This window comes from Gadus morhua, chromosome 8 (genome assembly GCF_902167405.1).
Source record: "Gadus morhua chromosome 8, gadMor3.0, whole genome shotgun sequence".
Classification (NCBI taxonomy): Eukaryota; Metazoa; Chordata; class Actinopteri; order Gadiformes; family Gadidae; genus Gadus; species Gadus morhua.
In genome coordinates this window covers 6,167,735-6,190,755 of record NC_044055.1, presented here as the reverse complement: position 1 = coordinate 6,190,755, position 23,021 = coordinate 6,167,735, and the positions used below count along the sequence as shown (strand labels likewise).

Below are 23,021 nucleotides of genomic sequence, written 5' to 3'. Positions count from 1 at the left end.
TATTATTAAGCAGAGCAGTTCATACTCCGACCCAGTAGGGGTCAGTGTGGGCCCTCTCGGTGGGGCGCATTACGCGAGGTGTTATCAAACCGTAGAATAAATGTGTAGTCCAAAGATGGCGCTACCCGGTACTTTACTCGTGCGTCTGAGAGCTGTCTGCAACCTTGGGAAATATGTCGAAAGGAGAAGTAAAGCTGGTTTAAATGTCACAGATGTGCGGTGGTACAAGACAAACCCCCGTTCCCTTCAGGACAGCACGCCTCCCGTCAAACAGGGTGAGTGTCACGGTCACATAGATCCAGTAAGCCGGGTCCCAGGAACCCATCCTCAAGGGCACCCATCGTTACAAAATAAGCATGTTTTCATTATGAAACTGTTATGTCACTCCTATTGCACTATTCTACTGTTATCCACAGTATAGCTTATCCTTGGACTATCTCGTTTTTAAGGTAACGCAGATCTTCTTAAGGAGTTCCGCGACCCGAAAGGCCTTCTTAATAACATCATCTCCCGGTCACTGGGAGTCAACGACCTGTCTCAGTTGATCCAGTACAACTGCACAGAGCATGGAGATGTCAAGGTACTTGACAAGTGACTGCTTTCTATTGCAGTTCACACAAGAAATGTCTCTTCGGCTGAGTCTTTTGATTCCCTTAACCCTCATTTTATTTTGAAGGGAAAAATAGATGTACCTGTTGTTTAAATGTGTTTTGTAACTTGCAGAGAGCCACTGTCACAGTCATGTGGCCCAGCAGAATGGAGATGGAGGGCATCGCCCCAAAGAAGATCGATGCCGAGCGATTCGCTGCAGCCGCTGCATGTCACAGGTTGAGAGTAAGTGCTATTAACCCACTGTAAACACAACAGTCGAATGCCCTGATAAACCCATAATTGACACAGCCGGCTTCTCCTTTTTCCTCTCTTCCTGTGTGTAGGAATTGGGTGTGCTCGGTCCTGAGAACGAATTGCCCAGCAGGAGGGCAGCTCGAAGCAGGGGGGCCTTGGTGTCCCAGCTGTACGAAACGGAGGACGGCGACGTGAGAGACCCTGCTGCTGCTGCTGCTGCTGCTGCTGCTGCTGCTGCTGCTGCTGCTGCTGCTGCTGGTGGTGAATCTGCTTCAGCTCCTCCCGGAGGCTTCTCCCCGTCCTACTCCGAAGTGCTCTCCCTGTTTCCCCGGCCCAAAGAGCTGCTGAGCAGAGTCATCCAGGTGGCCACGTCGTCAAACACGCCCAAGGTCAGCGGTGCGCGTGTGTCTCGGGGAGGGATGAGTGCGTTTGTTGCCTCTTTTTAGCTTTTGCTTTTATCGTCCATTTAATATAATTTGTACACGTTCTATAGCGCATTCAACACACTACTTGCAAAGAAAAAAACATGCACCATAAACATGGGGTAGGGCAAGACAATAATGTGACCCAACAACATGGAGTATAACAGAATAAGAAATGAAAATAAAAGAGAGTACACATTGAAATGGATGAGCAGTAGCTCAGGAGGTAGAGCGGGTTGACTGGTAACCGGAAGGTTGCTAGTTCGATCCCCCAGCTCCCCCTAGCTGAGTGTCGAGGTGTCCCTGAGCGAGACGCCTCACCCTGACTGCTCCTTTAGAGCCGGCTGTCGCCCTGCGTGGTTGACAACGCCGTCAGTATGTGAATGAATGGTTGCACGTCGCCTTTGATAAAAGCATCAGCTTTTATTAATACCTAATGTTTACACATACACACTCAGTTGTGAGTGTGAGCTGTGGACGTATCTGCCTCGTTCATGCTCTCTGTGGTCACGTACTGACTGTATCTGCTCCCCTGGTGTGGATGCCAGGAGTATCTTCAGTACAGGAGCACGGGCGGGAAGGTGAAGAGGTGTGAGCTCACCATTCTGTGGCCGGAGGAGTTCAAGGTCACGGCGACGGCCAGCAACAAGGTCACAGCAGAGAGGAGAGCTGCCGCGATGGGCTGCATGAGGATGAAGGTGAGCTTCAACCTCTTTCTCACCAGGCCTTTTTGACTTTTATTCTGAAAATCTCATACCCAAAGTAAATGGAGTATATCTCCATTTCTGCAAGGGAAGTCACATGTAATCTGGGTACCAAAAGAAAGATGGCACATCTCTTTTTTGTTGTGAGATTGTTGTGCAAGTGAAATTATCATTGTGATAGTATACACCTTGGTTGGAGTGAATGACGCTGTAACACACCATAAGTGGAAGATTTATTTTCCCCCTAAAATATGTCATGTTGTAGATTAAATGTCATTGTCAGTTGGTACCATATGCCCAACGACAATTGACTCGGGCATAAAGCATCGTATGATACAACGTAAAACATTCGAGATTTGACCATATGGCCACCAGATGGCGATGGAGATCCTTATCATTTCCTTTGAAACCCTCTCTTAGCTACTATACATTGATTGTAGAAGACATGTTTAGTTGCATGTCTAGGGGCCCAGACACTGGACTATCAATGTATGGTGGTTTTATCCAATAAGACAAAGCTTTGATGACCAAAACAAGTTCAACAAAAAAGAAAGTTTGCTCTTGATTGTTTTTTATTCTCTATTTTTGGAATCAGTAGAGTCTCAGCTTCCACAAGATGTATCGTTTGTGTTGATTAAATGACGGGAAACAGATTGCTATTGCTTTTCATGTGCATATGAAATTTAGTTTGGGGTTGGAATTGTCTTTTTCGTTCAACTAACAATCGTTATGATAGAAAGAAAGTGTAGTGGTGTGTCACACTTTCTTGTGTTTTTAAATGCTTTAAAACGTCTTGGGGAGAAGGGGCTTTAACCGGATACGGGTCATTTCGGGATGGAGACGTAGAAAGCACATAGGCAATGTGCGTGTGAGTCCAGTGGTAAGGGTGCTGGTGGGTTAAAACCCGTGGGCATCCTAGAGCAAGAAGCCCAACCCATACCGGCTCTTGAATGACATGTGTCTCAGTATATACAATTTAATGTAAGTTGCTTTGCATAAAAGGGTCTGCTAAATGATCAACTAGTAAATGGAGTTAAAAATAATATATGTTGGTTTTTCATTTCATGTGAAGAATAAACGTGTGTTGTTGTTGTTGTTGTTTAGGAGCTGGAGCTGCTGGACAAGGACAACAACGCGCTGACCCACGCCTCGTACCACCGTCAGGAGGTGAGGGCGGCGGGCGAGCGGGAGAGGAGGCCCGTGTCGCTGCACATCCCTCAGCACCTGGAGGACAGCATGAGGGACTACCTCGCCCAGGTACAGCCCCCCACACCAGAGTCCACACCAGAGTCCACACTGGGTGCACGCTTTTAGCAAACATTATTCCAAGCCTCTGGAAATCTCAGAACATCAGAAAGATGGAATGAACGAGAAATGTCATCTGGCTTTTGGCTCATGTTTTAAATTGACCTAGAGCGGTTGTCTTTTTTTCTATAAATAAATGATTGACCCTAACCCTTCATTTATTACATGTGGTTATAGCTTCATCTTGGTTCAAATCTCATCATTACAATTCCTTGCTAGAGCAACAAAAGTTCAACTCTTGCTATGAGTAAATTTGTCCAAGGTGACATGATGCTAGCTTGCTACCTGTGGTCCCTGGTGACATGATGCTACCTTGCTACCTGTGGTCCTTGGTGACATGATGCTACTTTGCTACCTGTGGTCCCTGGTGACATGATGCTACCTTGCTACCTGTGGTCCTTGGTGACATGATGCTACTTTGCTACCTGTGGTCCCTGGTGACATGATGCTACCTTGCTACCTGTGGTCCTTGGTGACATGATGCTACTTTGCTACCTGTGGTCCCTGGTGACATGATGCTACTCTGCTACCTGTGGTCGTTGGTGACATGATGCTACTTTGCTACCTGTGGTCCCTGGTGACATGATGCTACTCTGCTACCTGTGGTCCTTGGTGACATGATGCTACTTTGCTACCTTGCTATCCACATCCCCCCCGACCCCTAACACCTCCCCGATGTGCCCCCCCACAGTACCCGGTGGCGAACGAGATGCAGAGGCTGTATGAGGAAGAGGAGCAAGCCCAGAAGACCCTCAGCCAAGAAGAGGAACTGGCAGGAAAGGACGAGGGGGAGGCGGCGGAGGACCTGCTGACGGACGCCATCACCGGCCGCCAGCGCCGCCCCCTCACGGCCCAGCAGGAGGAGCAGCTCAGCGGCGAGCTGTGGGAGCGCTGGGAGCGGGCGGACCCGGGCCTGGGCGTGGCGCTGCCGGTGGACGGGCACCGGGAGCGCGTGGTGTCGGCGGTGGAGGCGTCCCGGGTGGTGGTGATCGCCGGCGAGACGGGCTGCGGCAAGACCACGCGCATCCCCCGCTTCCTGCTGGAGGGGCGCGTGCGCGGCGGCGACGGCGGAGGCTGCAACGTCCTGGTCACCCAGCCGCGGCGCATCAGCGCCGTGTCGGTGGCCCAGCGCGTGGCCCAGGAGATGGGCCCCGCGCTCAAGGGCTCCGTCGGCTACCAGGTGGGGACCATAAGATGGATGTTTGTTTGTTTGTTTGTTTGTTTGTTTGAGGATGGAATAGCTTCTGGAGATTTTGTTATTTTTTTTGTGGGGGTTTTGCCATTTTTTTTCTTCGAGGTATCGGTTTTCTTTCTAATGCGATTTTTATTACATTTTTTTGATAATTTCATGCTACAGCTGGTTATTGACATCTGGAAATATGCCCAAAACGAAGACTTTGAATTAGCCAAAGCTCTATTCTATTTTTGGAATGAAACCTCATTTGTTTTATACAGATAATCATCTTGGTGTGATCTGAATGATCAATAGGGTAAATGTCCTCAATAAATCAAACAAATTTGTTCGCGCGCGAAAGCTGCAGGCTACCGGTTACGTTGCTCCAGCCTTTGAGTTCGCTTTTTTTTGTATCTTTTATATTCTTAATATTTGTGTATGTATGTCTGGAGTTCGTGACGAAAATAATTTCCCCCTGGGATTAATAAAGTATTAATCAATCAATCAAATTAATAAAATGAATGACGTCGGCCCATCTATCCCTTATCTAGTATCCTACTGCTGCTCAGGACCACAATAGCGGTTCCACTTAATAAAACTTCCAAACCTTCCCCCCCCCCCCCCCCCCCCCCCCAGGTGCGTCTGGAGAGCCGGCCCCCGGAGCAGAGCGGTGGCGCCCTCCTCTTCCTCACGGTGGGCGTCCTGCTGAGGAAGCTCCAGGGGAACCCAAGCCTGCGGGGGATCAGCCACGTGGTGGTGGACGAGGTGCACGAGCGCGACGTCAACACGGACCTGCTGCTGGCGCTGCTGCGCTCGGCCCTGCGGGAGAACCCCGGCCTGCGCGTGGTGCTCATGAGCGCCACCGGGGACAACGGCCGGCTCTCCCGCTACTTCGGGGACTGCCCCGTGGTCAAGGTGCCGGGCTTCATGCACCCGGTGCAGGACCGCTACCTGGAGGAGGTGCTGCAGGAGATGAGCAGGAGCCCTCGCCCGCCGCCGCCGCCGCCGCGGACCAAGAGGGGCCCGGCCCCCCCCCCGGGGAAGGTGAGGGGCTCTAGGCTAAAATTTTAAATCCTACTAGAGTATAAAGTACTATAGGCCAAACAATGTAACCCACATTTCCTTTTTTGTATTTTTTGTTCATATTGTTGAAGCTATCTGGCATTGGCTGGTGGCAAGTGTTGATTTTAGTTCCTGTTTTTGTACACGGGGTTGTTTATTAGATCTCTGGTTACTATAACGCAAGCGCATCCTCAAAGAACCTGCGCGGCCGCTATTGTATTGGTAATATTGGTAATAAGCGTTTTGTCCTAATCTTTACAATCTCTGGTGATTTGCGGAAGGAGGGAAAAGAGGAGGCTGCGCCAGACCTGGATCTGGTGGCTGATGTGATCGAACACATCGACAGACACGGAGAGCCAGGTAAAACCCCCCCCCTCCCCTTCCCCTTTACAAGCCAGACCAACCAGAACCGGAGGCTTGGTTGGGGATGTTCGGTTAATTGTGCTTGTACCACTCAAGGCTCTGTCTCACTTGTCTCTTATGGCTTTCCCTCGTGGCTCAGGTGCGGTGCTGTGCTTCCTGCCTGGCTGGCAGGACATCAAGGCGGTCCAGGAGAGGCTGGAGTCCAGGCCCCGGTTTGCCTCGGGCTCCCAGATGCTCGTGGCTTGTAAGGGAACACCAGTGAATCCGCCCCATAATCCACCTCTTTCCCTGCCTTTCTTTAAACTCTGCTATCTTTTACTGTTTCTCATCACGCTTCTGTCCTTTTTTTTTTTTCCTACCTATGAAGTGCACTCCAGTTTATCAGTGGCCGACCAGCAAGTCGTGTTCCAGCGCCCCCCGCTGGGCCGGAGGAAGATCGTCCTGGCCACCAACATCGCGGAGACGTCCATCACCATCGACGACATCGTTCACGTGGTCGACGCGGGAACGCAGAAAGAGCAGAACTACGACCCGCGCACAAAGGTCAGTGTTTAATCATTTGCGCGTGTGTGTGTGTGTGTGTGTGTCGTCTTTAAGAGGTTGTAGTCCATGTTAAACATCCTCTTCTTCCTCGCCTTCCTCCCTGCGCCGCCAGGTCTCGTGTCTGGACACGGTGTGGATCTCGCGCTCCAACGTCACCCAGCGGCGAGGCCGAGCCGGGCGCTGTCAGCCGGGCCACGCCTACCACCTGTTCTCCCAGGAACGCCTGGAGTCCATGCCCAGCTTCCCCATACCCGAGATCCTGCGTACCCCCCTGGAGAGCCTGGTGGTCCAGGCCAAGGTTCACAGTCCAAACCTCAAGGTGAATGGCAAACTGCAACTCCTAGGAGAGGGAGGGCAGAGGGCCAAAAAAATATATGTATAGTAAATGAGTGTCAGAAAGTACAGGACACTATTTTTTTTTATCAATCACAGAACTACAGAAAATAGATCTATAAACACACATGTACATTTAAAGCAAGGGGATGCAGTTTATTTTAAAATAATTGTTTGTCCTATTTGTTGAAATTCAATTTAAATCCCAACAGCAATCAATCAATCAATCAATGCTCAGTCAAAAGAAATACGGTATCTGGTTGTTGCAGGCCTGTGATAAGACTGTCCAATCATTTCATCCGGCCCTAATAAAACGATTGGCTGGCCTGCGTTTCTGTCCATCTACCTACCTGGCTACAGATGCGCACTCTGCCCACTCATTGTGTATTACCGGAGTCTTACACAAGGCTAGGTAGACCTTTTGCTGAAGCTAGCGAGTAAATCATGTGTAGAGGGAGTGGCTTGGAGGGATTATTCTTTCAGCTGAATACTTTCCAATTGATTACACGCATAACGGTCACATACATATTCAAATTTCTCATTTAAAAATATACATTCAGATTTTATGATTCAGATCTTAGGGAGACATTTTGGAAAGCATATGCTATATTATTAAATAGATATACGTCAGGGATAAATGCTCTCTCATCTGTTTGTGTTTCCTCAGGCGGTAGATTTTCTGTCCCAGGTGTTAGACAGTCCAGAGAAAGATGCCGTGAAAGATGCGGTGCGAACCTTACAAGACATCGGTAGGTTTGAACCATGACTCTTGTCAATGATTCATGTGTTTGAAATTTGCAATCAAATAATATGTCACCACCACTCGCTACAACATTGTTAATCGGCAATTTGTACAGTTAATAAGTTATAGAACTAGAATTGACCTGAATATAGAGGTGAAATTATAAATTCTAAGTACACCTATGTTCAAGTTAAAGTTAATTTTACATACACAAAATCTTTTTAAAAAGCAACACGTCTGTACGAGTTGCTCAACTGCTGTAGTACATAAACTGATTTTACAGGAAAAATGCAGTCAATACATATTAAATACAGATAAAAGACGGATATAGAACAATGGGTGGGCTGGTAACCGGAAAGTTGAGTGTCTAGGTGTCCCTGAGCAAGACACTTCACCCTAACTGCTCCCGACGAGCTGGCTGTCGCCCTGCATGTTTACCACCGCCGTCGGTGTGCGTATGAATGGGTGAATTTAGGGCAATATCATAAAGCGCTTTGAGTGGCAGCTGGTTAGAAAAGCGCTGTATAAATGCAGTCCATTTATCATTTAATAAAACACGAAATATGAAAATGGGAACCGAGGTTCACGCCTCGTTTCCACATACGTATGTTTTTCGTATCCGTGCTTCCGTAAATTTACGGAAGGGGTCGCTAGTGTTTTACGTACGGACATGAATTTATTTACGGACAACCAAAAAGATGGGGGAACGTATGATAATGGCCGTTTTTAGGAGACTACTTTGGAACATGGGGATCGACATATACAGAGATAAAAACAAAACCAACCAGGCTTGGAAAGAAATCGGTGAGGAGTTTGGCCTGCCAGGCACTAACATGTTTTGTGCAAAACATAAAAACGTTCATACGGTATCTCCGTAAAACGACGGCGAAAGTTACATTTTTTGAACGTATATTACCGAAATACCGGAGAGAAATTTTACGGAGGGGAGGAGTCTCGGAGGAAAAACGGACATTACGGAGAATCACATATAGGAATGAATGGACTTTCGGTCGGAGACGGTTGGATCGCATACGAGAATGTACGTATGTGGATACGAGGCGTCAGTGTGACCAAGGCTTTGCAATATAGACTCAAACCCAATATCCCTTTAGAAATAAGATGCGTCCGACCGCAACGTTTCATCCCTTACTTACATCCACACTGTGTTTGGTTCCGTCTCCAAGGGGTTCTGGACAGGACGGAGAACCTGACGCCACTCGGCGAGCGCGTGGCGGGCCTGTCATGTGACCCGCGGCTGGGCAAAGTGCTGGTGCTGGCGTCCATGTTCCGCTGTGTCATGCCCATCCTGTCGGTGGTCGCCTGTCTGACCCGGGACCCCTTCTACAACAGCATGCAGAACCGAGGTCTGGTCTGTAAGGTGAGCAGAGCTGGCAATTTTTGTTGTCAGTCCCAGTATCATTCCAAAATCCTGCATGTGAATTATAAACCCTTTTTTTTTTAAGGCGTTTCTGTATTGTTTATATTTTCTATGTTCTGTAAACCGCTTGACTCCTTGAGTTTGAACAAACTCCATGTATTTGCACCTTGGGCAGTGATCGGCTCAATCATCAACTCCCAGAGGAACACGACTCCGGTGTAAGTCAGGCTCATCTGGTTCTCTCCTTCTGAGCAAACTGTTGTTGTCGCAACAACGTTTACAAACCCACTGAGCCTGATCTGAGACAACTCTGTATGGTTGACAGACACCCTAGTCTGTGTTTCAATGGGTGAATGTTAGGCTATATATCGTGAGACGCTTTGAGCGGCCACTGGTGAGAAAAAGCACCGTATAAATGCAGTCCGTTTACCATTTCTGTGCTGTTTTTCTTCCTTCATCTTCTGCTGCCTCTCGGCGGCGCTTGGCTTTGGTGTTCTGCGTCTCCCAGGCCAAAGACGCTCTGAGCGGCTCCAGCCACAGTGACTACCTGGTGCTCAGCCGTGCGGTGCAGGGCTGGAGAAGGGTCCAGCAGGAGGGCGACCGGCAGGACCGGCAGTGCTATCTGGAGGACTATGTCCTGTCGGGGGCGAGCCTGCGCTTCGTCAACGGTGCGCTTCGGATACACCCGCACCCAATTGTACGCGTTGCTCGTTTACGTTGAGGGCTTGTAGCAGACGCTTTTATCCAAAGCCACTTGCAATAAGGAGCTTTATCAGGAGAAGGAGAAACAATATCAGGGCGCCAGACTGCGATCAAATGGTCGCATTTTGCGACCATGGATAGGCGAGCGGGCAGAGAGGAGGCGCAGCGTCCTGCGGCACGACAAGCGGGCGCACTCCCGTGAAACTTTCGCTTCCGTACTCGTCGAACGCATGCGCGCACACGTGGAAACAGTTGGTATAGATGAGAATCACAATAAAATGTGACACTGAATTTGAAACCGCACATTGTAATTTCTGCAACCATTATCAAAATATTTATTAGTAATACAGTGAAAGAAATGGAAAATCGCATCCCCATGTTGATTTAGTCCTACGGTGTGTGCCCCTAAAATTTCTGGTTATGCCCCTACAATTTTCAGTGTGGGGGCCACAGTGCTCCTAGTGAAAAAAGTTAATCTGGAGCCCTGAATATATCGCTGTCGGTGCAGTAAGCATGTTCATAAAACCAAGCACTAACTATCGCTAGGTTAACCCAATCCCCTGTATGCAACAAAGCTAGCTAGGATAAGATGCTACACAATGATAAGTGCCAGGACGTACAACAAACACTAAGTGCTTACATTACTCAAATCTGAAGATTCAGCTTCACTGTTTACCCTACTTTTCCATAGCTTACCTTGACATCAAAAACAACTGTACATCTATAGATGTAGTTAGTCTTGTATCTAGTACTGCAAAAAAGAAAGTGACACTTCTAGTTAGAAAACGCAGCATTGCCAGGAGCTGCCTCTCCTTTCCAGACTGACAGACATTAACCCCCTCCCCCCCCCCCAGGCCTAATCAATCAGTTCAGTGAGAACCTGTACCAGGCCCAGCTGGTGTCTCGGGCCAGCGAGTGCCAGCGGGCGGCGTCCCTCTACAACCAGCAGAGCCACCAAGACGAGCTGGTCAAGGCCGTGCTGCTGGCTGGCCTCTACCCCAACCTCATCCAGGTGAGCCCGAGGGGAACCATCTCTTATCTACCACTCTCGCTAATAGTGTGGCGCCTCCAATACATTCTGCTTGGTCATGTTTTACCAAACATATGATATACGATTATACTTTATTGTCAGAGTAAGCCTAAAATTTGTCATGCATCCCAGCAGCTCATCAGAGACAAGAAATTACATCAAGACAGGATTAAAAGATGATAAAAATGATATGATATGATAAAATTACATCCAGTCATCATAGCATCACAACAACAGGTGTTTTTGGCCCATTAAATGATGCCAAACGTTTTTTTCTCCGCCGTCGAGATGATGACACTGTGTGCACGAATGCCATTCTCATCCATGATTGAGCACACAAACCGATCAGAAAAGCGTTGGACTGATTGGTCAGCAATTGGCGGCAGTGTTGTGGTAGTTACTCAAAAAAAGTGATTAGTTACTTATTACTCGTTACTTTTTGTAAATTGTAATGACATTACTTAACTAGTTACTGCATTTGAAAAGTAACTTCACTACTTATTACTTTACCTTCCCGTTTCTTCATTTACTGTAGATACATGGACACATTTTAAAGTAATGCTGTCTATCCAGTGCACCTTCATTTCTAAGTAACTTTGTTGTTGGCGGACCAAATGTAATATTGTTAATGTAACGTGTTACCCCCAACTCTGATTAGCGGTGAGGGGTCTAAATAGTCTCAGACTGGGGGTGCCATTCACTCACGAAAGCTGATGGATGCCGTCCTAAAAGATTGTAGCTCTGAGAAATGTAGCTCTAAAATCTTGAATCATCATTTCTCACAGGTGAAGAAGGGAGTGGTGACCAAAGGAGGCCGTTTCCGTGCCAACGGCCTAGCTTACCGCTCGCAAACTGGACCGGTCATGCTGCACCGTGCGTCGGTCAACAGGTTTGTTAGTTGTGTGTGTGTGTGTGTGTGTGTGTGTGTGTGTGTGTGTGTGTGTGTGTGTGTGTGTGTGTGTGTGTGTGTGTGTGTGTGTGTGTGTGTGTGTGTGTGTGTGTGTGTGTGTGTGTGTGTGTGTGTGTTAAATCAAAGATAGAATATCTAAGCTGTTCTGATAAAGTCAGTGTTAGTCGTTTGTGTGTGTGTGTGTGTGGCGAGTGCATTTGATGTATTTCAAAGTGATTTATTAAACATCAAATGCGATTGGTCGGCTGTAGGGGGAAGAACCAGCTCCCAAGCCGCTGGCTGACGTTCTTCAGCGCGGTCAAGTCCAGCGACAGCGTGTTCATCCGGGACTCGTCTACCGTGCACCCGCTCGCCCTCCTGCTGCTCACCGACGGGGACATCGTCGAGACCGGTGAGCGCCGTTCAGGGTTTCCCGCACAAAATGCGTTCGTTAAGGTGGTGGGGTTTGTCGTCAGGCCGGGTCGGGGGGGGGGGCTTGTTTGTGCGATAGACGTACAGACTCTGTACTACATTCAACAATTATTAATTGAACACTAAATGATAACAATATATAATTCGTAAATACAGGAAGCAGCTTCTCAAAAACAACACAACGGTGAATTAATTTGTGCAATTTTAACCTCCAAAATGATTTGAATCTTTTTCTTTTTGCGTGTCCCCCTTCCCCAGTGCGAGGGCAGCGTGTGGAGGTGTCGTTCCCCGGCCGCTCCCTGGTGCGCTGTGAGCTGCCCGTGGACAGCTGGGAGCTGCTGTGGGAGCTGCGCACGAGCCTGCAGACCATGCTGCACCGCAACCTCAGCCGGCCCGACGGCCCCCGGGCCGGCGCCGCCGTGGCACAGGACGCCCAGCTCATCGACCTGCTGGTGCAGCTGCTGAACCACGACGCCGAGACGCACCCGTTCAGGGGCGAGCACGGCGGGGAGGGCGGCGGCAGCAGCGACGGGGACAGTGACAGCGAGGTCGACTGATTCTAACGCGGCTTGGCTATGTTATTAAAGTTTGAATGAAGTGTGTGTGTGTGTGTGTGTGGTAAGGGTGTGTGTGTGTGCGTGTGAAAGAGGCAGCATTGTACAGAGAATGGTTGTTCTTTAACAAAGTGTGACAATGTTCATTGCTTAAATCATTTGTTACTGTAGAGTGCTGTATGTGGAGATTTGTTGGTGGTGCATGCAAATCCAGTCAGTGTGTACTGCTCTATTCCTTTTTGTAAATATGACCATGTATCAATGAGGTCAGATTCGTAGTGGTGCGTCGCATCATGTTTGGAATCGATTTGTCAATGGGCGATCATTATTTTGCTTCGTAAAGCATATGTTGCGTTTCACCGTGTGAACGAGAAGTCATGAATCTGTCTAATAATTTATTGAGTCGAAAATTAAAACATCAGAATTACGTGTAACACTCATTGTTATTTTGTACAAAATCTCAAGATGCAAAATACTCAAAAGGCGACTGTTGCATTAATATAAAAGAAAAACTCCCCATTTTGGCTTTTCCACGCTCACTATTCTCTGTTCAAGAGAAATCCTTCATAAACTGTTTGTGAAACTTGCCCAGACGTCTCAGTACTTCCTCCATTGTATCCACAGAGGTCATGATGCAGAGTCTGTGGGAAAATAAGGAGGTTTTACTTAGGTCTACCTGAAATGCACTCATATGGAAGCTATAGGTAACATTTAATTATATGGCAATTTAAGGAAGTTAAGACATTCTGAAACAGGACGATTTTCTGATTGGAGATATGGACTTGTAATGAACAGCAACAACAAAATAATAAAAACATTTGTGTTTAGTGTTGGAGGAGCCTAATGCTTCATAGGAAACTATTTTTTCAGGGCTTTGTACCGGATGTGGTAGGTTCCCTCTGGTAGTCCAAGGTCAGAACCGGGACATACGCACAAACCCGTCTGCTCCAGCAGCCTGGAGCAATAGAAGAAATCCGGAAGCTTTTCCTCCTCCTGAAATATAACAAGGACATGGGTAATGCGTAACCTTCCAAACCGGCAGACACAAAGATTTAATGCCATCGTTAGCCAGGATCCGTACAACTGTTCGGCCCAATCCCATTTCTACCCCGTACCCCTTCCCCTTGGCCCTTGTTTTGAAGGGGTAAGGGGTAGAAATGGGATTGGGGTCATAAGCGGTGCTCTCTGACCTTGGCTTGGTGAATGGCAATGTGTGGAAGATGTAATCTGGGGAACATGGAGGCCCCTCCATTTATTGGTTCACAGCTGATTCCTGGCAAGCTGTCGAGAACCTCAAAGGCTCTGGTCACGTTATGGACCAGTGTTTCCCGGATGTGCTGTATCTCCTATACACAGAAGATACCACATGAATAATAATAGCCGGGTCTGCTATACGGCTGTCCCAATAAAATTGCAATGATGAGAGATATTGCAACTCTTTTAGAGAAACCTAACGTTCAGTTTGAAACATTCCCAGAGTCATTTTTTTAATTAGATTCATATAACCTCTTGATACTGCTCGTATGAAGGCTCCCCTGGTTGTAGAGGGTTCAACATCACTTCAAGGGCCAACTGACCGATGATAGGTAGGCCCAGTAGGGAGATCAGCCGGTCAAACTCTATCTGAACTGAAGGGTCGAAGTTGACCAGCTCTAAGTATCCACCGTGCAGACCCCCCCTAAGGAAACAAGCAACACATTCAAAATGTGGTCTCAAGAGCAGAACAAAGATAACAATTTTTAGTTTTGCTTTAGTGAGGTATATCCTGAAAGCTAAATACCAACTTGGACTCACTCTCCCATGAAGCCTTTGGATGCTGAGTGGATTGACGCCAGCTCCACCGCATCAGAAAAAGGAGATCCCATCTCGGCCAGAACCTTCTTGTATGATATGAACATGCACCCCTCACCAATCAAAATATCTTGGTGGTCCTTGGCAGCAAGATATTTGAAATGGAAAAACAAGTGAAAACTGAAAAGTCATTTCTGATGCGGGGCGTTGTGCAATGCTACGTTTGAAGCCATTTGAGGCTGTTTATGTGATCCAAATTGACTTTATAATGAAAACACTAACCTCATTGGCAAATAGCAAAAGTTTCTCCTCATATACGAAGCGGATGATCTCCTCCATTGATTCTCTGCTCTGAACGTGGCCTGCGGAGACAAAGCCCTACAGTCCTTTGGGATAGGCCTACTTTTGGGATATCTGGCTAAAAACACTAAATAGGGCCCATGCAACTGATGATGCGTCGAACGTTGCCTGGCAACGGACGATAGCGTCGAACGATGACGTCTATTATCTAAATTAAATTAACACAAGCTAGCTAGACTACATACACTTTAATCTCTCAGTTTACTTGCTAAATTCGATTAAACAATTAAATACAATGTAAATATAAACTACGATACACTTTAAACACTCAGTTTACTAGCTAAATTCGATTAAACAATTAAATACAATACAAATATAAAATATGATACACTTTAAACACTCAGTTTACTAGCTAAATTCAATACAATACAAATATAAAGTAAAAATAAGTGTTATCTGTATTATGTTATTTCGTCTTGATGAGCGCAAATGTTTTTTGAAACCTGCCTGGCAACGGACAATCGCGTCGATCGATGACGTAATGTTTCCACGCGGATAACGTAGGTGGTACCATTTTTGCCCCCGTTACAATTTGGTGTGACAGTCCCGCTATAACTCCACGGAGGGTCGAGTATGAGATCATTTCAAATGACAGTAAAATTTACCAATCTTATTTTCGGTCTAAATGGGTGGGCTTTGTTACCGCTAATTTGTGAAAAGTACCACCTGCTGTGAGGGAGAAAAATTCAATTAATTAGCTAGCTAACTAGTTTATGGGGCATGATTCGGTTTACTTCACAATGACAGCTCATGGGTAACGTAACCGCTAGCGAGAAGGACATTGTTTAAATTTTTTTAGGTGAGTGCTTAACTATTGTAATTCTTAGGCTTCATTATTCGACCATTTTCTATTATTCTCTACAAATGTTAGGATGTAACTACTTCCATAATTGTACACCTAGACTCCATTCCACCCCAAACTGTTCATACAAGCATAGTCATAAGCTTAGAATCGTGTGCTACCCTTCAAATTCCATGCACTATTTCAGACTGAGGTAGTTCGGGCATCTGGTAAGGATGCCCACTGGGCGCCCCCCTTGGGAGGTGTTTCAGGCACGTCCAGTGGGGAGGAGACCTCGGGGAATACCCGGGACTAGGTGGAGTGTTTATATCTCAACACTGGCCGGGAACGCCTCGGGATCCCCCCGTCAGAGCTGGTCAATGTGGCCCGGGAAAGGGAAGTCTGGGGCCCCCTGCTTGAGCTGCTCCCCCCGCGACCCGACCCCGGATAAGCGGATGAAGATGAGATGAGATTTCAGACTTTGCAACTGGTTAAATTTTGGATCTTTAAAAGTTCAAACGTTGACGAATTTCACCTGTCGGATCTCCAGGATTGATGACGTATAGTGCGATGGGATCACACACTTCCCTCGCCGACCGCAGAGCTCTCTGTAGCTCCTCTGTGTGCAGCCGCCAGCCCTGTTGGCCGTCTAGATAATACGGCACCGCGGTGGCTCCCGACGCCACCAAGGCATTGCCAAAATCTTGTGATGGCACCGGAGTCAGCACCCCTACGAGGGGTGAGCGGTCGCCCCGCACCAACATTGTTAGAAGCAGCTATAGGAGTAGGGGGCAGGACATGGGGCAGAAAGGAAGAGAGTTTGATCAGGAAACAAGTCGAGCTGGATCATCACTCTCCATCTAAAGCTCCTGGTACAATTCGGGAGTTCTTAAAAGAGCTAAACTTTGCAAGATTTTGCAACTAAACCAAAAAATGTCCCCTCCCTCTCATTAACCCTCCCCCCCAAAGTTTCTCTGCCATTTGAAACTGGTGGGAAGGACAGGCAAGATCGGTTCCATCAACCAATCAGAGATGGATCCGGTCAGAAATTAGCGAGAAACGGTCTTAATAAATAACTCTTACAGAGGCAACTGCAGTCGTCTCAAAACTGATATTCTCAAACTTCATAGCTGACGGGTGGCGATTAGCCATGGCTAATGCAGACCTCATCTCAATCTACATTGAGAAGAGGTCTGGGAAACACACATTCATTTTCTCGTATTTGAGGCGTAGTTTACGATTGACAGGAGCCGTTTATTGGGCGCTACGAATGTCTAATATGAGTATACGTGGCTCATAGCCAATCGTATCAATTATAGCAGATGACGTATGTAGGGTGACAGAAATTCGATGAGGAAGAAGACGATGGGTGTGTCGCATAGACGTCGTCATCGTCTTGCCGTCCCTCCCCGTTCTGTGATTGGTTCCCTATCTCAGACGAAAATCGGATCCGAATCAAGGCTGCCCTAGCAGCGCGAAATGAAATCACGCGCAAGGCAGCCTGGGTATACCCAGGCTAGGTGGCGTTGACCTTTCGAAAAAATGACCTACAAATAATAGTTCTTAAAGGGATACTTCACCGGTGGAGTCATGAATCTGTATTGAAAGTGGGACATGTATTTAGTCGAATAGTAACATAAATTTCAAACTTTGTGCATCCTTGACCGAGAAAAGGCAGACGGTGACTTTTTTGAGCTTGCAGATGAAGACGACAACTCCCACAATGCCAATCAGCGTTCACTCCCTGAGGGACGTAACATAACAGCCAATCAGCGTTCACTCCCTGCAGTCCACCGTGAACGCATGGAGGAGAAGTGATTGTTGCCGTTTGCGGACTCCCAGAGCTCTCTATCTCAATAATATAATATTATATAATATATAGGTATCTGTTAGGGCTGTAACGATACGCGTATCGAAACCGAAATCGCGACACTCAAAGCCACGAACCTGTCTCGCTTTGTGGGAAGGCAGAAGCGCGATATGCCCTTTCTAACTCTCCGGTCAAATTGTCTGATTGAAATTTGCTAATTTGTCTGAATAATAGTCTGCTGACAGCGCCCCCTCCTATCGATGCCGTAAGTATGCGACGAGATCCCCTCTCTGTGATGACAGCTCTCCGTGGCTACGGAGGGTTGCATTTCTCCACAGCCGTTGAAGTCCTCATATGCGATATGAACGACATTTATCCAGAGTGGGCCAGGCGCGAAAAAAATTGCCTGTGTGATCCTGTGATCCGCTACCGCTCGCTCTCCTCGCTCGTCCACTCACTCGCTGACGTCACTCACACACGCATACGAACACTGCCATTCTCGCGCACACACATATGCTATTCGTAGCACTATGCCTCGTTATTGCGACGTTCATGTTAGACGTTCATGTTTTTCCCCATCTATTGAAAGTTAGGCTATTAAACATGTTGCATTCTATACGGCCTGATTATGTCATTATTTAAGTTACATAGCCTAATAAGAAGCACTTATAAGGATATTTGACTAAACCAACCAAACAGTTGAGGGTTTTTGCCTACCAGCAAAAAGCATCCTCCAACTGTAGTCTTTGATTATTTCTTTATTAATTTAGATATACTTTAATAGTATTCTTCTGTTCAAATCTGTTCAGTGTTCCAAATTATTTGTTATAAAATGTTACATTAAGTTAATTGGTATATAAGTGTTGTTTAAATAAAATGCTTTTTAAATAAAATAAAAACCGTGGGATGTATCGAACCGTGGGTCAAAAATCGTGATACAAACCGAATCGTGAGTTTGTGTATCGTTACAGCCCTAGTATCTATATAATATAATACTATATATAATATCGCAGCAAAAAAGCTGTGTGCTTTTAGGGTTCTCAGACGCCTCTGGTACTTCCACAACAAGTAAAGACGCGTAGTGGGGGTTATCTCAGCCAGAGTCCTGCATTAACGTAGGTACTTTGTCTGACACGGGTGCTGGTCGGGTCGGACGCCTGAACAGCGCGGGTCGGTCGCGGGTTTTGCGATTGCGTCTCCGGTGCTGGAGATGTTATTCAGGAAAAGAAGAGTAAACTAAAATCGTTCACAGTGGATGATGTGCTTTTTTTGCACAGCAATATAAAATACCACGCCAAAAAAAAAAAAAAAAACTAACCAACTTTTTTGCCACCTTTGACTTAACACTATCCCCTTCTCTTCCCACACACAGGGCCGGGAACCAGCTTGACCTAATATTCACTAGGTCCTGCGGCACCTCTGCTCTCTCCGTTACCCCGCTCCCCGTGTCTGACCATCACTTTGTTGATTTTTCTCTCCCCCTGAAATCCTCTCCCCCACTCCTCTCTAGTCCCCACATTGTCACCAAGCGCCGTAACCTCAAATCCCCCTCTCCCTCTACGTATGCCCCTACTGTTCTGTCTTCACTACCTTCTATCGAACGATTCCCTAAACTATCTACAGAGGAATCTTCACTCTGCTATCCTCCCTCTCCTCCTCCTTGGTTTCCCTCAGTCCCTTCCACTCCAGACCAGCGCGATCCTCAGCCCCCCTCCTTGGCTCTCCGAACCTTGTCCAAAACTTGTAGAACAAAGTTGCGGGCAGCTGAGAGGAAATGGAAGAGATCAGACTGTCCTAATGATCTATCTCACTATCTTTTCCTTCTTTCTGATTTCACCTCCACTGTGTCAACAACCAAATCTGCCTTCTACCGGACCAAAATCAACTCCTCCTAACCCTAACCGAAACCCCAGGAAACTGTTTTCCCTGTTCTCGTCCCTCCTCAACCCTCACTCACCCCAACCTCCTTCCTGCCTCACTGCTGATGACTTTGTTTACCTACTTACCTGCTACTTTACCCAGAAAGTAAATTACATTAGCTCCTCTTTTATTCCTGCCTCCATCCTCCCTCCTCCAATCCCCTCCTCTGTCTTTACCCAATTTATCCCTCTCACCTCTGACGAGGTCAACAGAATAATAACATCTAACCATGCCACCACCTGCCCCCTTGACACTATCCCCTCCTCTCTTCTCCAGGATGTCTCAAGCGACATCCTGCCATTTCTCACCTCACTTATCAACTCCTCCCTCACTTCAGGCATTGTTCCAGCGTCTTTCAAGACTGCCAGAATAAAGCCTCTCCTCAAAAAACCAACTCTGAATACCACCGACATCCAGAACTACAGACCGGTATCTCTTCTTTCATTCCTCTCTAAAACACTGGAACGTGCCATTGCTAACCAACTGTCCTCCTGTCTCTCATCTAACAACCTGCTTAACCCTCACCAGTCAGGCTTCAAGAAGGCACACTCCACTGAGACGGCTCTCCTCGTGGTGACTGAGTCCCTCCATGCTGCCAGAGCCTCGTCCCTCTCATCAGTTCTCATTCACCTCGACCTGTCCGCAGCATTTTACACGGCGAACCACCAGATCCTCCTTGCCACTCTTGCCGAATTTGGCATTGCTGAATCTGCTCTTTCCTGGTTCACATCCTACCTGATGAACCGCACCTATCAAGTAACATGGAATGGCTCCTTGTCCAAACCTTGCACGCTTGAAACTGGTGTCCCTCGAGGCTCTGTACTGGGGCCTCTCCTGTTCTCCCTCTATACCAGATCTCTGGGCTCTATAATTACATCACACAGCTTTTCCTATCACTGCTATACTGACGACGCTCAGCTATTTCTCTCGTTCCCCTCATCTGATAAAGCCCTGATTGCAACACGCATATCGGAATGTCTGGCGGACGTCAGCAGCTGGACAACTGACAATTGTGTTGTAGTGTATTATAGTACTTAACTGTGTAGCAACTGCAGTAGATGCTATCATTGCTGTAACACAGGAATTGGTTAGCCTAGCGATTGTTGTACTTGCACTTGGTTCTATGAACATCCTTACTGTACCGACAGCGATATATTGTTGCACTTCTTATGACAAATGTACCTATTGTAAGTCGCTTTCGATAAAAGCGTCTGCTAAATGCCCTAAATGTAAATGTAAATTGTAGCTAAGTGGTGGAGAATCATGGCGGATATTGTGTTTACATTTCCTACGCGTTCCCCTCATTTCTTATTGGTTGGCTTAAAAATTTGCGGAACCAGTGGTTTGTAGTCCTCGGCCCTTCTAGCAGGCAAGCAAAATTCTACGGACATGACGTCCAAAGCTTAATTTGACGTCAGGACAGGAGAAATGTAAGGAGGACAGCTGGGCCAAGGAAAGACTGGGTTAGACTAAGAGAAGAAAAAACGTTATTTTATATTATAATAGCGATTTTATAATGATAGAACACCGGTTCTGAATCGGTGAAGTATCCATTTAAAGGAATAGGCTGAGATATCGGTTGATAGCTTGTCTTATCCAGCGTTCTGTCTTACCCAGAGGCAGACGAGTTGTTCAATTTGAAATTCCTCATACTGCATCAAGAAGTGGGATTTGCCATAGGTGAGTAATTTCTTTCCTCTAGTTACTAAGCTTGATGTCTGGTTACTCGTTTTTAAAGTGACTATTCAGAAAACATTGGAACTCTTTTAAAATATTTTTTAACTGTATACCCCTTACATAAACGTGAGATAGGCTACTATAACTCTGCAAGTCAATTGAAGTGGCTCACAGAAAGCAAATGCTAACCCAGCGAACCCTCTTCTGGATGCAGAATGATCTTGATCTGGATGTTTATCTGGGTAAGACAGGCAAATGCTGGTTCAGATATCTGAATGTATCTTGAATAGATCTTACATCCCAAATTGCATACCCCAAAGCCATGATCGGATCCATGGGTGATGAAGATGTTTCCAGAGGCAGAAGGGACTCCTTCATCTCGACGGGTTAGGAAATCAGAGACACTATCACGCATGATAGGGATGCCTATCGTGTCACTGTAACAACCTGGGAGAACATGTTGGTTTATGTTTACACACTGGTACAACAGGTGTGTCCTCAAGACATCATCAAGCATTTTCCAACAATGACTTTTCATGGTGTACACAATATCTAAAGATTTCTCACCAACGCTGCCACCAATGCATTCAAGCAGGGTCTTGGCTCTCTCTCTGACATCCAAGGGCATTTTGTCACTGTCGATAAGCTCAGGGTAAATGCATGATGCAATAACCTGTCCGTAAAATAAAGTTAAGAAGGAATTTGTTGATTCAAGAGATTAATCCATATATCTACTGATAAAGGAACACACCAAGAAAGTATCAAGGTCGACATGGGACAGTTACCTGTCGAGAAAATGACATGGGTTTCATGCCTGTTGCATGTGGATTGTCCCGAGAAACATCAATTACTTCATTGTATGGCTTTTTCATCCCCTAAATGAGGTGTATAAGTATCAAATTAATGTCCAATGGGATATGCTTTCCAGTTGAACAAGGTAAATTCAATGTTTTACAAGGAAATACTTCTAAAGTGACTTTTTTAATTGCCATGAACATTTTGACATAGGAAGATTAGTTGTTTTACCTGTTTGATCTCTTCTTCAATTCGAACAGCTTGTCTCACAAGTGCACCGCGCTTAAGGGCCCTGATGTTTCTTACCAATGGATTAACCAGTCTATGTTGAGACATCTTTGCATGAGGAGGGTTTAGACCAAACAGGTTCTAACAATGTGTGAGCAGTCCTTTAATGCAGTGGGAGGTGCTTGTGCAAGGGCTTAATAATTGAACTCCTTTTTATTTATGTTTTTGGTTGCGTCACATTGAAATGCAAACAGGAAAGGTGGCTTTTAAAGTATTTGCATGGGGGGGAGGGGGTAGTGTAACAGTCTTTAATATATGTTATATATTTGCCTAAGAACTAATGGTCTTGGTTGGAAGGATTTGGTTGGATCGTATTTGAGAGGATCTTGGTTTTTTTCACTATTAAATCAGTAAATGTCTTCTGAGTGTTCGGTTTCCTTTTGTGTTTTAATTGCCTTTGTATCCAAATCATAACATTTAAATCAGTCAGAAGGCACTGCTGTTATTTGTGAATTGCAACCAGTATTGACACTTTTCTTTATGCATCTCTATATCTATGTATGGATGTATAACAAATTGAATTCATAAGTAAAAGAAACATTCGCCACTTAAGACAAAGCTGTTCATAAAAGTGGTTTGATAGTGGCCTGGCCTGTCTTTTAAAGGTCATGAAACTACTGTATGTTATGCTATGGAAACTTGTATGGCAGGAAACACTACTGCACCTGATCATCTTCTGGCAATGGAAGCATTCTCATGCCTAGCCCTGCCTGGCTAAACCTGAGCTCTGCATTTCCTTTAGGAGGCACAGTTGTAGGAGAGGGAAGAATTTGCGAGTTACTTTTTGTGGTTGTATTCCAAACCTAAGGTTTTACCTTAAAAGAACTGGAAAAGATCTGTGACGAAGAATAAACGTTTTTTATGTTTTACAATGACCATTGGTCATATTTTGTTTGACATATAAATCAGTTACACTCATAGATACAATGCTATAAGGCTCTCCCAATCCAGTGTGTGTGTGTGTGTGTGTGTGTGTGTGTGTGTGTGTGTGTGTGTGTGTGTGTGTGTGTGTGTGTGTGTGTGTGTGTGTGTGTGTTAAATCAAAGATAGAATAGCTGTTCTGATAAAGGCAGTGTTAGTCGTTTGTGTGTGTGTGTGTGTGTGTGTGTGTGTGTGTGTG

At 46.3% G+C, this 23,021-nt stretch overlaps 2 protein-coding genes across 4 annotated transcripts; one reads left to right on the top strand and one right to left on the bottom strand.

Moving 5' to 3' along the window:
- The first annotated feature begins 84 nt into the window (after positions 1-84).
- On the top strand, positions 85-12,915 carry dhx30 (DEAH (Asp-Glu-Ala-His) box helicase 30). Its single transcript, XM_030363021.1, has 19 exons — positions 85-275; positions 450-580; positions 724-834; positions 936-1,235; positions 1,817-1,966; positions 3,077-3,229; positions 3,969-4,457; positions 5,088-5,495; positions 5,795-5,873; positions 6,016-6,120; positions 6,244-6,419; positions 6,532-6,738; positions 7,420-7,501; positions 8,679-8,872; positions 9,381-9,540; positions 10,429-10,586; positions 11,390-11,493; positions 11,766-11,905; positions 12,184-12,915. Exons 1-19 carry the CDS (start codon positions 101-103, stop codon positions 12,480-12,482), a joined length of 3,621 nt encoding a protein of 1,206 aa, XP_030218881.1. The 5' UTR covers positions 85-100; the 3' UTR covers positions 12,483-12,915.
- On the bottom strand, positions 12,862-21,993 carry LOC115548421 (alanine aminotransferase 2-like). Of its 3 annotated transcripts, XM_030363058.1 has the most exons (11): positions 21,845-21,993; positions 21,604-21,693; positions 21,386-21,491; positions 21,132-21,265; positions 15,947-16,187; positions 14,553-14,632; positions 14,274-14,410; positions 13,986-14,157; positions 13,670-13,825; positions 13,360-13,472; positions 12,862-13,120 (listed from the first exon to the last, which is right to left on the bottom strand). In XM_030363058.1, the coding sequence occupies exons 1-11, from the start codon at positions 21,947-21,949 to the stop codon at positions 13,030-13,032; spliced, it is 1,425 nt and encodes a 474-aa protein (XP_030218918.1). In that variant the 5' UTR covers positions 21,950-21,993; the 3' UTR covers positions 12,862-13,029. The 3 variants fall into 3 exon arrangements, with proteins under 3 accessions (XP_030218918.1, XP_030218919.1, XP_030218920.1); XM_030363059.1 differs by lacking the exon at positions 15,947-16,187 and having other exon boundaries at positions 21,116-21,265; XM_030363060.1 differs by lacking the exon at positions 15,947-16,187 and having other exon boundaries at positions 14,553-14,648.
- Between the last annotated feature and the right edge of the window lie 1,028 nt (positions 21,994-23,021).